The following is a 16,541-nucleotide window of genomic DNA, read 5'->3' as shown; positions in this document are numbered from 1 at the left end:
AAACGCATAGCAACCACACATCCGTAATCTTCCCTTTACGTCAAACACTTCAAATTCTGAAATATTAACACATTACTGTTACAATTTGAACAGAAAGTAAAGGAAGTGAATTTTAGCTGGTAATTTGCAGAGCAAAGCATTACTTTACAGATCTGCTCTTCAAACTGTCCTACAATAAGCTGATAACATCCCTCCACAGTTAGCATTTATTTTGTCTGGATAAGAAATATATTTAACCCTATTTCCAGATTATTGTTACAATCCACCAAAAGACTTAAATCAACTTAGCTACAGTAACATCTTGCCAAGGCATCCTGAATTATTCAAGTTGGTCAACATAAATTCACTGCAACAATAAGGATAAAGTTTTTTGATTTGAATCAATTTAAACTAACTACACCTTTGTGCTAAACTATCAGGAATAATGTTGATCACACAAAAATTGAAAGCTATGGCGCACAGTAAAATGCTGCACTTTGCCGCCACAAACATGCTTTATGTTGCTTCAATAGCCTTCTTTAAAGGGGCAGTATCTTTATGAAAAATGTGTTTATCATAGGGTGCGGGAATATGCACATGAATGTGCAAATATATACATGTACATGTGTTTAAACTTTCCAGTTCTTCTGATGTCATGAGACAAATTGCACTGAAATGCAACATTGCAGGAGCTTATATTTATTTAGAACCAAAAGACTGCTAAATTATTTTGATATATGGTGCCCCTTTAATGAAATCAAAACACACGCTCACGCAAGGTACATACAAACACAGTTAGTTTTACAAAATCTTCAACAGTACAAAATAAATCCAGCCTTGCAGCCTGCAATGGAAGACCAAGCTTTGAAATCAATATTTTAATTCACAGAAATAACAGCACAGACCAAATCAGTCAGAAAGGGGAACACTGATTTCTAAACATTGCATATCAAACCATGGTGGAAAGCAAGCTGCTGATGGAATAGCCACATGAATTGCTTTTTATTTCAGCTGGAACAAGCAGCCTTACTTGGAAACTGGGTCGAAACGTTGGTGTGACTTTCGTTAAGATTCTGTGAACCATGTTGATCAAAGGTATATTAGATTTCATCTGTTCCAAACAGAAGAGGAATACATTTCATTACAATAATGGTGACTGCTTCCTTAGGATCATATAAAGTCACCAAAGCGAAATGTCACAATTCCAAACAATGCTTCAAAGTATGATACATGTATCAAACCATTCCATAAATAGTCCTCCTAAGATTCATCAACTGCCCTCCAGCAGGTCATAAAATGAGCTTGTAACATCAACATCTTACATTTTACATTCACCTTCACAGATTTAAAAGCTTCCATGCACTCTCACTTTCATCAGCCAAGCAAAAACTAGACATCCGTCTCATTTTTGAATTGCTGTTTCATTTGCTTAATTAACAGGAGTCCAGGCATTTCAAATGTAAAATGGTTTATGGGGGCTAAGCACTTTGATACATTTTGTCATCCTAAGGTATTTTATAAAGGCAGGGCATTATTATTCTTTGGCTTTTCACCAAACCTATGCAGAGACTGCAACAGTGCTGTAACTGACTCTGCCACTAGAGGGGGGCTCTAGCCCACAAAACACAATCATGAGGAATACAGTTGCCAGAATTTACCATCAGATACTGTTGTTGATCTGCAGCAGCCATTCTCAGTCAGAATACAAAAGCAGAACTCAAGAACAGGATTACATGGTCCAAAGGATCTTCTACAGCACCACTCAGTCACACACATTAGCCCAAGCAATTGGAACAAAAACATTTCCAGCCTCCAAGTTTACTGAATCTTAAGCTGGGAAATGTATGAATGTATTTCAAAATTACAACAAAAGTCAATTTGTTCAGAGTGAATAAGCACAAAATATAGAAAATATTCAATTTTAAAATTAAAGCTACGTTGATAAATTGGAGTGAACTCCTAAAATTTCACTGACTCGATAGAAGTCTCCAATAAATTGCGTGTCAAGGTTAAACATACTGAACCTATTTTTTATATTGTCCAGCTAAAATTACTGCCTTTATTTTTGGTTCAACAAGTCTCTCCTCTGAATGAGTTTGTAACTGGACAAAAGCAGAAATTAAACACATCACCTGAGTACACAAGACTGCCAAGGAATGCATATGTAATATTAAACTCAGATTTCAGTAAAATTATAATTGCAGTAAAGGGGTACACAATCAGCTCAGCTTTGTCAAGTCGAAGCATACAGTACAAAGTTGTGTTAAATCTTTCTAATGCACTGGTTCGACCTCAAATGGAGAACTGTTGTTGATCTAGACACCACAGTTTAAAAGAAAAAGACATCAAGGCCTTGAGGAAGGTGCAGAGTAAATATGGGTAGATGGCACCATCAATGGTAACGTCCAAACACCAAGATTGTTGTAATTCAGAGCAAGCTTGTTCAAGGTTTTCAAAATGTAGAAAGGATATGACAGAATAAATAATGTGCTTTTCTGTTGTTTGTATTATCACCAAAATTGCTGCAGTGTTGTAACAGATTCTGTCAGTTGGGGGGGTGGGGGAGGTGAAAATAAATCCAATTTATAGGACAAAACTATGAAATTTTAAGAATTTTTCACTAGACATTGCTCTGGGACACTCAGGAAAACAAAACTAAAAAAAAACTCCTATCCTCTAAGATACTTCCACAGCACTACTCAAAAGCTCACATTACACAAATGCACACATTCTCCAGTGTCCAGCAAGCTAAGGTGAATAACCAGAGGGCAGAGAGTTAAGGTACTTGGTCTAAAAGGCAGAATGTACTTAAGAAAAAAAAGTTTTTTTTTAATATTGCAAGCTGGTATGATTTACTTGTAATATTCCAGCTGAAACAGAGATGGAAGAAAAGTCAATAAGGTTTTTCAATAGGAAATTGGATAAATAATTAAGGGTAACTTTATTAGGAATGGGGAATTAGCAGTGGAATGGTAGTAGTTCTTTGACTGAATATTTGGGAGGAATGGTTAATAAGTTTGCGGATGACACCAAGATTGGTGGTAGAGGGGACAGTGAAGGTGGTCATCTGGGAATGCAGCGAGGTCTTGTTCAACTCAGCCAGTCGGCTGAAGAATGGCAAAACTTGAATTTAGATAAATGCAAGCTGTTGCATTTGATGGGTCAAACCAAGGCAGGACTTACACAATCAATGGTAGAACGCTGGGGAGTGTTATAGAACAAAGATCTACGGGTACAGGTTCCAGCTCTTTGAAAGTGGAGTCACAAGTAGACAGGGTGATGAAGAAAGCTTTTGGCATGCTTGCTTTCATCGGTCAGAGCACTGGGTACAGGAATTGGGATAGTTTGTTGCAGCTGTACAGGACATTGGAGGCGCCACATCTGGAGTACCGTGTGCAATTCTGGTCACCTTACTATGGAAAGGATACTATCGAAATAGAAAAAGTGCAGAAAAAAATTTACTGGGATGCTACCTGGATTGGAAGGTTTGAGTTATCATGAGGGGTTGGATAGGCTGGGGTTTTCCTCTGGAGTATAGGAGTCTGTGGGGTGCCTTTATGGAGGTTTATAAAATCATGAGGGGCATAGATAAGGTAGATTGCCAATTGCTTTTCCCCATGGTTGGGGAAATCTAAAACAAGAGGCTGTAGTTTAAGGTGAGAGGGGAGAGTGGAGAGATACAAAAGGACCCAGAGGAGCAATTTTCTTTCTCCACAGAGAGGGTGGGGTGTGTCTGGAACAGGCTGCCAGGAATAGTGATGTAAAGAGGGTACAATTTTGCAAGTTAAGAAATGTTTAGACAAGTTAATGGATGGTGTAGGCATGGAGGGATGTGGACCAAACAGGCAAATGGGACTAGTTTAATTGTGAAAACTGGGTGGCAATGGCAGGTTGGGCTGAAAGGCCTGCTTCCATGCTGTAGACCTCTATGACCCTGATTGTATTTGGACAGCTTTTCCCTAGGGGAAGAAAAAGTAGGATGGGCTCAGGCATCTTTTGATAACGGATCATGCTGTGTTACTATGAGACACAGAAACTGAAGTATGGTGTCAACCTACTGAGTCTGCTTCACCATTCCACAAAGTCATAGCTGATCTGATCATCCCCAATTCTACTTTCCTGCCATTTCCCAAAAAACCCTTGGTTTACTTAATTAAAAATCTGCCTCAGTCTTGAATATACCTAATGACTCAATCTCCACAGCCATACAGATTCACTTCACTCAGAGGTAATTCCTCCTCATTGCAATCTTAAATGTGCAACCCCTTCATTAATCTGAGATTATGACCTTTGGTTTTAGACTCTCCAACGAAGGGAAACAACCTTTCTACATCTACCTATAAAGTCCTTTAAGGATGTATGTTACATAATCTACTCAACCTCACCTCACAAGACACAATCTCTCCATACCTGCTTTCAGCCTTGCCAAACTTGTCTGGATTGTCTCCGATGTTACCTATAAAAATACTTTGCAGCCAATATTCCTTGGAGGGCTCATGTTTTGAGGGATTTTTGGAAATTGATTTATCCTGTGAACATACCTTGAGTGGTTTTATTTTAAAGAGGCTATTATGAGTTCACTATTGATATTGATCTTTTTATTTTAAACAAGGCCCCCTAGGAATCACACCTTGCTTGCTGCAGACCAAGCTGGGGCTGTTTTCAAAACAGCACTCGACTTGAAGAGGTTCTTGTTTTATTTGGCCAGATTCTGTCCAACTGAGTTAAGAACCAGCAGAGTTGGAGGGAGACCTGCTGAGAACAATTGCCCAGTTGATCTCTCCAATTTCTGACAAAAACAACTCTCTGTAGCAATTCAGGGTGAAACTTATTTTTTCTTTTGAACGTTTGATTGAAAGAACATCCCAAGATCGTACTTCTGCATCTGCAAGGCAGAGACAACCGTGCATTGTTTGTGACGTGACCACACATCCCCAAACATCAAAGCCACAAATTTCAGAACAACCCATGCTTAACTCTTTTAGTCAACGGGTTATTCTTGAAGATTACGTTCTTCGTTTTCAGAAAGCCAATTGCTGAAGAAAAATTGGTTTTTCATTTTTATGCTGAATTTTTATACATCTGTACCACTGATTCTAAGTTTACTAATGATTACACCTTTATTGAATAAGAAGTTTTCCTTTTGATAATAATCCATAATTATGCTCATTAAGAACCCTGACTGATGGAAGCTTGATGTTAAAACCTGATAGAAATTGGATACTTAATTAGTCAGGGAGAAAGTGAGGACTGCAGATGCTGGAGATCAGAGCTAAAAATGTGTTGCTGGAAAAGCACAGCAGGTCAGGCAGCATCCAAGGAACAGGAGAATCGACGTTTCGGGCATAAGCCCTGAAGAAGAGCTTATGCCCGAAAAGTCGATTTTCCTGTTCGTTGGATGCTGCCTGACTTGCTGCGCTTTTCCAGCAACACATTTTCAGTACTTAATTAGTCATCTTGATAACTGGGAAAAAAAGTAGCGAGACTAGATGGACATTGTACTTTTGCAGCCTGGTAATAGGAAATGGCTAATTTGAATGAAATGCTATAGGTTTATCTTTTTAACAAGTTTCAAACATGAAATTAAGAAAGAAAGGATTTTCATGTCAATTCAATGTGATTTCAGTGATCCCCATCCTCCCTGCTACCTGTGTTTTAGGTGGCCATTTCCACACTTACTTTTTAAAAAGCAGATAAATACTCAAATAGAAATGCATTAGTAACTGTTAACTAGTTAAAGTTATCAGCAAACATGCTTAATTTGAAAGAAGCTGGCATGTTTATGAAGCACAATAACCTGAATGGTGGTACTCATATTGCAACTTTAAAAGGCATCTGGATGGGTATATGAATAGGAAAGGAGGTTTTGAAAAGATCTGTAGCTCAGGTTGAGGTTCTGGATGTAGATTTATTCACTGAGCTGGAAGGTTCATCTTCAGACGTTTCATCACCATACCAGGTAACATCTTCAGTGAGCCTCTGGATGAAGCACTGTTGGTGTTTTCTGCTTTCTACTTATAGGTTTGGCTTTCCTCGAGTTGGTGATGTCATTTCCTGTGGTAACATCATTTCCTATGGTGATGTCACGTCTTGTTCTTTTTCTCAGGGGGTGGTAACGGGATCCAGGTCAATGTGTCTGTTGATAGAGTTCCAGTTGGAATGCCATGCTTCTAGGAATTCTCGTGCATGTCTCTGTTTGGCTTGACTCAGTCAAAGTGGTGTCCTTCCTTTTCTGTATGTAAGGATACTACTGAGAGAGGGTCATGTTGTTTTGTGGCTAGTTGATGTTCATGTATCCTGGTGGCTAGACTTTTGCCTGTTTGTCTAATGTAGTGTTTGTTACAGTTCTTACAAGGTATTTTCTAAATTACATTACTTTTGCTTATTGTCCACACAGGGTTTTTCAAGTCCATTAGCTCCTGTTTAGTGTGTTGGTGGGCTACCATGATGCCAAGGGCTAGAGTCATGACTAGGAAGGGTTAAGAGAGATATGGGCCAAGTGCTGGCAAATCGGACTAGGTTAGGTTGGGATATCTGGTCGGCATGGAAGAGTTGGACCGAAGGGTCTGTTTCCATGCTGTACATCTCTATGACTCTATGACTACAACTGGGGGATACACAACAAAAATTGCAGCCCAAACAGAAACAAAAGATATAAAAATCCCATTCGTGAAGTAGTGTAAAAAAAATGCCAACATGTCCAGAAACGAATCTGACTCACACTATACAGCAAAGCACAAGTAGAGAAAACAGAATAGTCAAGTATATCTTAAATGGAACCACACACACTTGTGTGGAAAATCAACTCGCTCTTCAACACGATTATAGGCACCTCAAAAAGAAATGCCAATTTTCACTTTGACATTTTAGTCCTGAGGACATGAATTCCTCCACACGGGGAACAGTCTCCCTTCTAATGCATTGTGAATTTACCAAAAGCTTTATGTAAGATCAGTAGACCTCTGTATGTGGCTTTCTGTGATTCTATCTAGCACGTGCAGACCCAAATTCCTAACAAGAGCTACTCCATAGCAATCAACTGACCTTTTCACCTTCACTGACTAAAAGGATTCTAACTAACTGCAGCACCTCTATAGTTGCTTTAGGTTAGATCAACTAATACAGCCAAGTCAATCCTTTAGTAAAGTGCCATTGACAAGAACCGTTTGCTACATCACAGCAAATCTAAGGATTTCACAGCAAAAACGTTGCTGCAGTTGGAATGAAGTGAAATGGGTGGGGTTCCCTGTGGAAAAGACCAGCTTGGCTGAAGCACCTGTTTCGATTCAATGGATCAAAATAATAAGTCGGCAAATATTTTGGGCTGAAATTTGCTTTTTCTGCACTCAGTACAAGTTGCATCAATTTCTTTCAAGAGTTTTTAAGCCATGAAGCCCAACAAATTCTCTCACTTTCTTACCAAATGTAGTGCATTAACTACCGACCCCATCTGTATGGCGTCTGTTACATTCAGTTGATCTAATTTTACCACGCACTATTCACAGAATGACTTTACACTCAGTGGATGCCTGAAAGACCAGCATCCCTTGCAAGTGTGCCATGTTGAAAAAGCCACTGTGTACCAGGAAGAGCACTGAAAATCCGACCTGCTCTGCTCACTGTCAGACAGAATCTCACTATGTCACAGAGGGGTAGATGGCATCACCATTCTCCAACAGGAAGACTGAGGTCCTGATTGACAGAGTGGTGCCAAGGAGCTCCATGCTCTTCCCAAATGACAGGCAGAGCAGACCACATTACAGGTAGAAGACCCTTAATCCGAACATCCAAAAACCAAAAACCTCCAAACTCTGAAGGATTTTTGTGAATTTTTTTCTCATTAGCAAGGTTGTTTGGCAAGCACAGTTAACCCAAGTCAACACCCACTCAATGTGTGTCATTCAGATGTGACATGGGAGGGGGGGGGTGTGGCCAAGCACCGACAGGCCTGGGATCTCTCTGTGAATGCTCCCAAGTCAACACCCACTCATTGCGTGTCAATCAGATGAGACGTAGGAGAGGGGTGTGCCTGGCCAAGCACGTTCTTAGAAGTCTGCTCCTCCGGTAAGATTTTGAAAAATTTCACCATTAAACTGTCAATATTCCAAAAACCAAAAAATTCCAAATTCCAAAAAACAGCTGGTGCTGAGCATTTCGGATAAAGGATCTTCTACATGTATCAGATCCTGGCAGCTTGGTCAGAGGTCACCTCCCAGGTCAATGCTGTCTCCACAGTGCAGAATGGGCAGCTATGCTCCATCACACCAGGGTAATGTGACACTTCTCTCTGCCACAGCATACATTTCCCATCAACATCAGGCTCTGCCGCACTTCTTATTGCCTGCAACATCTTACTTCATCCATTGCAACCCTAACACTAATAAAACAGCATGATCTCTGCACTGGCTAAGCACTCACCCAGGGTAACTCACCTGCAGAACTACCAGCTGCGCCCTCCAATTTCTCCTCGTTCAATTCCTTCCTTTCCCTCAATCCAGGAGAATGAACCCATCAGGCTGGCTCTGCCCTGTCAAAGTGGATTGGTGTGCAGCTCCAGGTTCCTCAGTCCCAATGAAAAGGGGGAATCTTGGCCCACATTGCAGAAGACTGCGAACACTTCTGCAAGGATGCCAAGACATCTATGCATGTATTTTCTCTTGTGTCTTGCAGGTCCAGCCAGCATCTTTGGCACTCCAGAGAAAAATGCATGCCTCTGCCAGATGACACCTTCTCCACTCCCAAGGGACAAAATGCTTCAGAGGAAGCATCAACAAAGACACCTCCTGCTGTCCCCTCATCAGGCCAGATACTGACACCTCATTGGGAATGTTAGGCCTAGAAAATGGGGGATTACAACCTGGCAAAGACCTCACTTTTACAGCTCTGCTCCTGGCCAAATAAGAAATGCCCCAGGCTGCTGGGTACTGCCAGAGGCCAGGCACCTGCTCAGTCCCAGGAATGAAAGGACCCTGTGATGTCAATAATCACAAACTCTGTCCACATGCACAGACAGCAACAGGGATAGCAGTGTGGAACAAGTTGTCCCTGGAGAAGAGATGGGTGTGGCTGGTGCCCATGGATCTTGGTCTGGAATCCTGTTTGACAAAACAGGACATCGAGACTGACCAGAGCAGGTAGGTGCTGAAGTCACCAGGTACCCACGTTAAGTTTTCTTAACAAATGGCTCGTTTCTAAGTTTGGTAAAATACAAAACCAAATATTATTGATGCAAGTTGAACCAACAAGACATGCAATAAGCTATAAATGTAACTGTTGCCGAGCAAGAAACTTGCTGCGTCACTTGTAAAACGAGTAAAAGGTGGAGCGAGATGATCCTGATTTTGAGAGTGTCCTTGCCAATCGTGCCACAAATCTTGCCATAGCCTGTGTCATTCGCAACCCTATGTAACTCTGTCCATCATGTGGCAATGCTGAAAATTACTAACAGTTATGCAACAACTGCATTCACATCAGTACAATCTAGTCACAGACAGAAATATGAAATAGATAAACAAACAGCGAAAAGACATGGGATGGGAAATTGTGAAATTTTACATGAACCAGTCAACCACAACATTGTGCTCAACGGCCACTATTAAATCAATCATGGATGTGATACCTATTTTGTGATAAAATTGTTGAATCCCCAAGCTGTGGTGTTTCAACGAGATGGCAAATGTTTCAGATGCACCTTCATTGTGAGAAGTTCATTTGCATGTAATGATTACTGGGCAATCCTGGATGTGATAACCATTACAGTCTGTGCAAAAGGATGTTATTTTACTGAAGAATAATATCAGTAAATGAGGAACTTCAGAAGTGTGAATTTGGAAAGTGAGCTTCTTAAAGTTACGAGTAAATAAACAGTGAAATTTAATAATAAAATACATAACAAGTTACAAGCAAGAGTTCTAATCGCAGGAATTAAATCAATTGGTCAGATCAATCAGTGCTGTCCCAGTAGTGGCCCACCTCATGATGCAACAGCCAGCAGCTTAGTGATTAATAAAGAGCTCACCCATATTTCAACAAGATACTTAAGTGACCATTGACCATGAAGAGACTTCAATAAATGGAAAGTAACATTTCATAATAGTTAACAGCATATATTCAGAAGAAATTTTAATTTCTCTATACATTATCCAAATTTGCACCATTCCTGCAAAATGTTCAATAGCTGCAAATTAGAGTCATAGAGCCACAGAGACGTACAGCATGGAAACAGACCCTTCGGTCCAACCCGTCCATGCCGACCACATATCCCAAACCAATCTAGTCCCATCTGCCAGCGCCCGGCCCATATCCCTCCAAACCCTTCCTATTCATATACCCATCCAAATGTCTCTTAAATGTTGCAATTGTACCAGCCTCCACCACATCCTCTGGCAGCTCATTCCATACACGTAACACCCTCTGCATGAAAACGTTGCCCCTTAGGTCTCTTTTATATCTTTCCCCTTTCACCCTAAACCTATGCCCTCTAGTTCTGGACTCCCCGACCCCAGGGAAAAGACTTCGCCTATTTATCCTAGCTATGCCCCTCATAATTTTGTAAACCTCTATAAGGTCACCCCTCAGCCTCCGACGCTCCAGGGAAAACAGCCCCAGCCTGTTCAGCCTCTCCCTATAGCTCAAATCTTCCAACCCTGCCAACATATTTGTAAATCTTTTCTGAACCCTTTCAAGTTTCACAACATCTTTCTGATAGGAAGGAGACCAGAATTGCACGCAATATTCCAACAGTGGCCTAACCAATGTCCTGTACAGCCGCAACATGACCTCCCAACTTGTACTCAATACTCTGACCAATAAAGGAAAGCATACCAAACGCCGCCTTCACTATCCTATCTACCTGTGACTCCACTTTCAAGGAGCTATGAACCTGCACCCCAAGGTCTCTTTGTTCAGCAACACTCCCTAGGAGCTTACCATTAAGTGTCTAAGTCCTGCTAAGATTTGCTTTCCCAAAATGCAGCACCTCACATTTATCTGAATTAAACTCCATCTGCCACTTCTCAGCCCATTTGCCCATCTGGTCCAGATCCTGTTGTAATCTGAGGTAACCCTCTTCGCTGTCCACTACACCTCCAATTTTGGTGTCATCTGCAAACTTACTAACTGTACCTCTTATGCTCGCATCCAAATCATTTATGTAAATGATAAAAAGTAGAGGGCCCAGCACCAATCCTTGTGGCACTCCACTGGTCACAGGCCTCCAGTCTGAAAAACAACCCTCCACCACCACCCTCCGTCTTCTACCTTTGAGCCAGTTCTGTATCCAAAGGGCTAGTTCTCCCTGTATTCCATGAGATCTAACCTTGCTAATCAGTCTCCCATGAGGAACCTTGTCGAATGCCTTACTGAAGTCCATATAGACCACATCCACTGCTCTGCCCTCATCAATCTTCTTTGTTACTTCTTCAAAAAACTCAATCAGGTTTGTGAGACATGATTTCCCACGCACAAAGATCTGACAGTGTGTCATTCATTTGCATCAACTAGCTGTAATTTGAAGGTTAGAAATCAGCAATAGTTCACATATAAAAATAGGGAATCTGGATTTAATGGGCAGCAGGGTGGCACAGTGGTTAGCACTGCTGCCTCACAGTGCCGGAGACCTGGGTTCAATTCCCGCCTCAGGCGACTGACTGTGTGGAGTTTGCACGTTCTCCCCGTGTCTGCGTGGGTTTCCTCCGGATGCTCCGGTTTCCTCCCACAGTCCAAAGATGTGCAGGTCAGGTGAATTGGCCATGCTAAATTGCCGGTAGTTAGGTAAGGGGAATATGTAGGGGTATGGGTGGGTTGCGCTTCGGCGAGTCGGTGTGGACTTGTTGCGCCGAAGGGCCTGTTTCCATACTGTAATGTAATGTAATCTAATCTAATCTAAAGAGTCAGGGCTTTGTGGTATCAGCTAAAATAGTCCGAAAATAACGTAATGCAGAAAGCAGTTTAACAGAGTCTCTGAACAGATCAAAATATGTAGTATTTTATAATTTTACAATCTTTCCCAACACAGAAATAGAAAACTAAAAACCTTGCTCTTAAACAAATATGATTTCAATTAAGTTCCAATACAGCTCATTAACTCAAGAACAAAAATCCCTTTATAGAATTTTAATTTGTGAAAATATGGAAGAATATTCATGGCTCGTACAATTATATTATCAATTTCCACAAGCACCTTCTTGGAAAATTAATTCAAATTTTAAACAGCTTGCTATTAACTATTTGACAGTACACATGACAGAACTGTGATTCAGTTGATAATTGTGGACATATAACTAGTTGTGAATTAGCAAATGTGCCAAGCTACTAGGACCTGATCCACAAGTGTGATTCATTTGATGCTTTGAATTACTTACGTACTCAGGAAAATATTGCACGTCAGGAGATAAACCAGTACAGAATTATGAAAACACAGTGAGTGAACTGATAAACTGAATTACACATTCTTGGATAAATGAATGGCAGTAATTGGGAGAAACAAATAGAAATAGAACGTGTGGAATACAGAAAACTATATTAGTGATAAAAAGGATTAGGAGGGCATAAAAGAACAACAGAGAAACAGACAGAAGAGGCGATAATTGCGGGGTCCAACCTTTAGATCGAGGTACTCCAGGTTTTTCTTCAGTTGCATGTATGTGTCATCAGCCTGACATTGTAGATGAGAAAATGAAGAAGCACAATTAAAATGAATAATTTGTCAAAAATGGACAAATCCATTATCCTCTTCACTCAAAACATTTCAACAGGAAAACAGAAATCTACTGCATAATGCATCTCCAGAACTTTGAACAGATCAGTTTCTTGTGTAAAGGTTTCTCAGTCATGGTTTTTTTACAGTATTGAGTCATTAAACTTAATCCAAAATATACTTATAGAACAGACGCTTTTAAGTTGTTGAAAGTACAAAGTTCTGGATTTCAGCTATTCAGAAAGCAAGCTTGCACGCACATACATCAATGCTAAGCACACTTTCAACAGCCTCTGTACCAATAATTTGAGTCTGGCTAAAATGGCCTGTTATAAAATAAACTGTCTTTTTTTCCAATTATAAAAGTAACAGTCCAAACACTTATACAATAACATTCACAGGGCAGATGTTGAACAGTCAGGCAGGAACTCAGAATTTTGAAACCACGTTGCATTATTTTACTTAATAAAAAAGTATAGTACCACCTTTAAGAGGGCAGAATATTTGATTGTAATTTGCCTTTTCTTTCTACATGACGATACAATATTAGAGAGCAATAAGTGATCAGTCATCAAGTTAAAATTCAGGACTTAATCAGTGGACACTTTTCTCTGACCAGTATCCCAACAGAATTAAATGAAATTTGAACAGTTAAATAATATCCATATTTATATATCCTCAGAAAAGTTTTACATTTTGGGAAAAATTAGAATTATTTCACATTCGAAAGATGGTTCTCTTTTAATATTGTTAGACTGACAAAAAGTCATCTAACTCCAATTGCAGGATAATTTGTGTCCAAGTTGAAACACAGGAACTTTACAATAGATAAAAGATTACGGACTTCAGAAAGAGCAATGCTACATCTGGTTTTGGTTTCTGTCTCCATCTACTCAAACTGCTGCAGTTTTTTTCCCTTTGAAGGGACTAACTCCTACTGGGACATGGTACCATGAGCATGGACTGCCCATTCGCACCTCATCTTAGTGCTTATTTACATTTGCAGACCTACATGTACTGGCAGAGACTGAGCCTTTCCTCTCTTGCAGCAGCAATCTCTCACTGTTGATTACGGGTCAGAAATCTGATATTGCTTTTCCCCTTCTTGTTTTTTAAGTTGAGCCAGAGTTGTTCCAGATTTTAGCTTAAACTAAAATTCATAAATTCATCATGGAGTCATGTACAGTCAAATACTCTGTTGCAACATTTTCAAAGCTGTGTGGAAGACAACGTTTTGGGGAAACAACAGAAAATATAGAAATATCAGTACATGTCACCAATAGCATTTGGGTAATGATCTAACTTGATGCACAATGGCAATAAACTGCTGAAGCTGGATTTGCTGGTCATGGTTTGTATATGTGAACATTTAAAATAAAAAATTATTGTACAGCCACAAAAAGCATACAACAAGTAACTTCATGAAGCATTCTGGGACAAACAGCCACATTGGGTGACATTTTGAGCCAATCAGTAGCTGACCTGATGGTTGGATTGGCTCAGCTTGTTTAGTTGTAACTGGGTAAAAGTATGATTTCGAACATTAGCCAGCTTGGATTGATGTCTCCGTAATCGAATGAGCAGTAAAGTTAGTTCTTCTGGCTGCAGGTAATAGTTGGTCATAAAGGGAGGCATTAGCAATTCAAACATGTCACTCCAACCCAGAGGCACTCTACCTAATTATGATCACAATCAATATCATATCAGAAGAGTTGAAGATTAGCTTGATCCAATTTATATCTGAATGACAATCAAAAAGATGTTGAAGCCTCCAATGAAGGTATTTATATAACATCTTTTTCCCTCAAACAGGTTAAGAAGTTACCTTGAAGTATTTTACCCTGTCTGAACAATAAATTACATGGATTATTGCTGAAAGAAAGGGATTATGTCCAAAACTATTTATCTTGCACTTATCAGAACATGCTCAAGAATACCATTATAAAAGGAGAACAACATCTTATTCTGCACGAGAACAGTACAGATTGGTTAGTTGGCAAGTGGACTGTGACTAGTAGAGTATTGCCATGGACAATGCACAAGCTGGATGATGAGTGATGATAGCTCCCAAGCTTCACATCAGTTGAAATGCAGCAGGATTACACGGTTTGGTCAGAGTATTGCGCTCAACTACAGAATAACTGCTACCTATTTTGTTGAGGTGAAACAGACAGAATGACTGTACATTCTTTGTGTCTGCAAGTAACATGGCCTGTGTGTATAAATATGTGTAGCTTCCAGTATGTGCAGGTGCATCATATGTATACTCAAATGACAATTAGTTGTCAACATAATTTGTAGCATACATGATTATTTAATAAATATCCAATTGCAGAATCACATCACATGTTGACACTGTTTGGAGTTTAGCAAGCATGAACCGGTTGGATGTGGTCAGTGCCTTGACATAGCATCACACAGTATTTAAATTCTTACACTATTTTCCTCATTTATGTGATAGGCAGAACTGTTTGTTTTTTTAAATGGCTTGACAGCAGCATCCTGTTAGACACAAAAGCCACTCTTACTACAACTGCATTGTCGCAATATCAAACAGGCAGCTTCACCTGTCAGTCAAAATGAAATGCTTTACTCTTCAGATGAGATCAACAAAGCACTTTTCTGTACCAGAGGAAACTTTTCTGTACCAGAGGTAGCCATTGTCTCACAGGATGGCTTTGGACTATCCAATTTATGGATCAAGCTTGCACAATGAGAAAATTGCTCAAACCTGACTGATAAGATTGCCAATAAGGCCCATCCAATAGTATGTGGAAGTGTAGGAATCCTGACGTGTATACAGATGAGTGAAGGTAGGCTTGTGGGAGTCAGGAGCACTATCGTAAAACAGTAGCATCCGCAAATGGTCAAACTGTGATACAAATGATGTCGACAACCAATTTAATATTGCTAATCAAATTCTCAGTGCAATCCACTTGCATACATGGAACCTATATTTATTCATGGGTTTTTTTTGTAGAGAGAAAGGCTATACAGACATTGCATGTGTTTTAAGTAATAAAATAGGTGACATCCACTTTCTGTTTCATTTAAGGGCAATGCCTTGACCAATCCAAATTAACCTGCAAAACTTGGCAATCATCTAATTGGTGCATTTGCCATGACAGCACTCTATCAGTCAGAGTACACTTGCTAACCAATCAGCACTCCCTTCTCAGACAGTACTATGAGTGATGTTGCCCTTTATACTGTGAATGCCGCGTGACAGCAAGACCCAAAGCTCGGATAAAGTAAGTATTTCCAGCTATACTCATGTTCTGTCCTACAAAAAGGACAATTAAACTACAAACCTCAAATCTCCTCACTGAACATGGTACACTTCAACATTTTCTCTAACTCCGAATGGATTTTTCCCAATTAGTTTCAATCACGGTCAGAAGAATTAAATAGAGTAAGTAATAAATACATTGTTGAGCGGTTGAAGAGGTAGCCTGTTCAGAGTTTACTACACAAAGTCAGCAATCTAAGTGAACAAACTACCAGGGGTCTTAAGTTTCCAATTATTTTTAATAGGACTAATGTAAATTAATTGCAATAAAACCAGGAAAGCTACATCAAAATAATTTAGGTATATGCAAGAGTGCTGTTATTCTATGAGAAAACAATTTACCATTGATTATTCTTTTTAGTATTTACAAAAAACAAGAATTAATTTGATGCACCTTTTGAATAAATGTACTTTGTGCATAGTTGAGTTTAATACATTGTTCACTCTCTTTGAAGGAAAAAAAATCACAAAGAACAGTATGAACGATTAAGTTTTCACAGAGCAGTAGCCCATTTAAAAAAAAACCCTAAGTGAGGGCTAGATGTGGACCTTGACAGAGTATAGGGAAAATGGAAA

The 16,541-nt window shown here is 39.8% G+C and overlaps 1 protein-coding gene across 10 annotated transcripts in view; it reads right to left on the bottom strand.

Annotated features, from left to right (window-relative positions):
* Positions 1-16,541, bottom strand: part of plekha7b (pleckstrin homology domain containing A7b) — a 472,905-nt gene that overhangs the window by 73,319 nt on the left and 383,045 nt on the right. For 6 of the 10 annotated variants that reach the window (XM_043705777.2, XM_043705778.2, XM_087996496.1 and 3 more), the window contains 3 exons: positions 14,159-14,278; positions 12,581-12,634; positions 1,010-1,090 (listed from right to left, as the gene is read on the bottom strand). In XM_043705777.2, the coding sequence (XP_043561712.2) occupies positions 1,010-1,090; positions 12,581-12,634; positions 14,159-14,278 (255 nt within the window). The remainder of the gene's footprint in view (positions 1-1,009; positions 1,091-12,580; positions 12,635-14,158; positions 14,279-16,541) is intronic. The other 4 variants (XM_043705784.2, XM_087996497.1, XM_043705780.2 and 1 more) reach the window with 3 other exon arrangements.

This window comes from Chiloscyllium plagiosum, unplaced genomic scaffold (assembly GCF_037043375.1).
Source record: "Chiloscyllium plagiosum isolate Xiang-an unplaced genomic scaffold, Cpla_swu_hap1 HiC_scaffold_18, whole genome shotgun sequence".
Classification (NCBI taxonomy): domain Eukaryota; kingdom Metazoa; phylum Chordata; class Chondrichthyes; order Orectolobiformes; family Hemiscylliidae; genus Chiloscyllium; species Chiloscyllium plagiosum.
The sequence above is the reverse complement of the archived record's forward strand: the minus strand, read 5'-3'. Positions and strand labels throughout refer to the sequence as shown.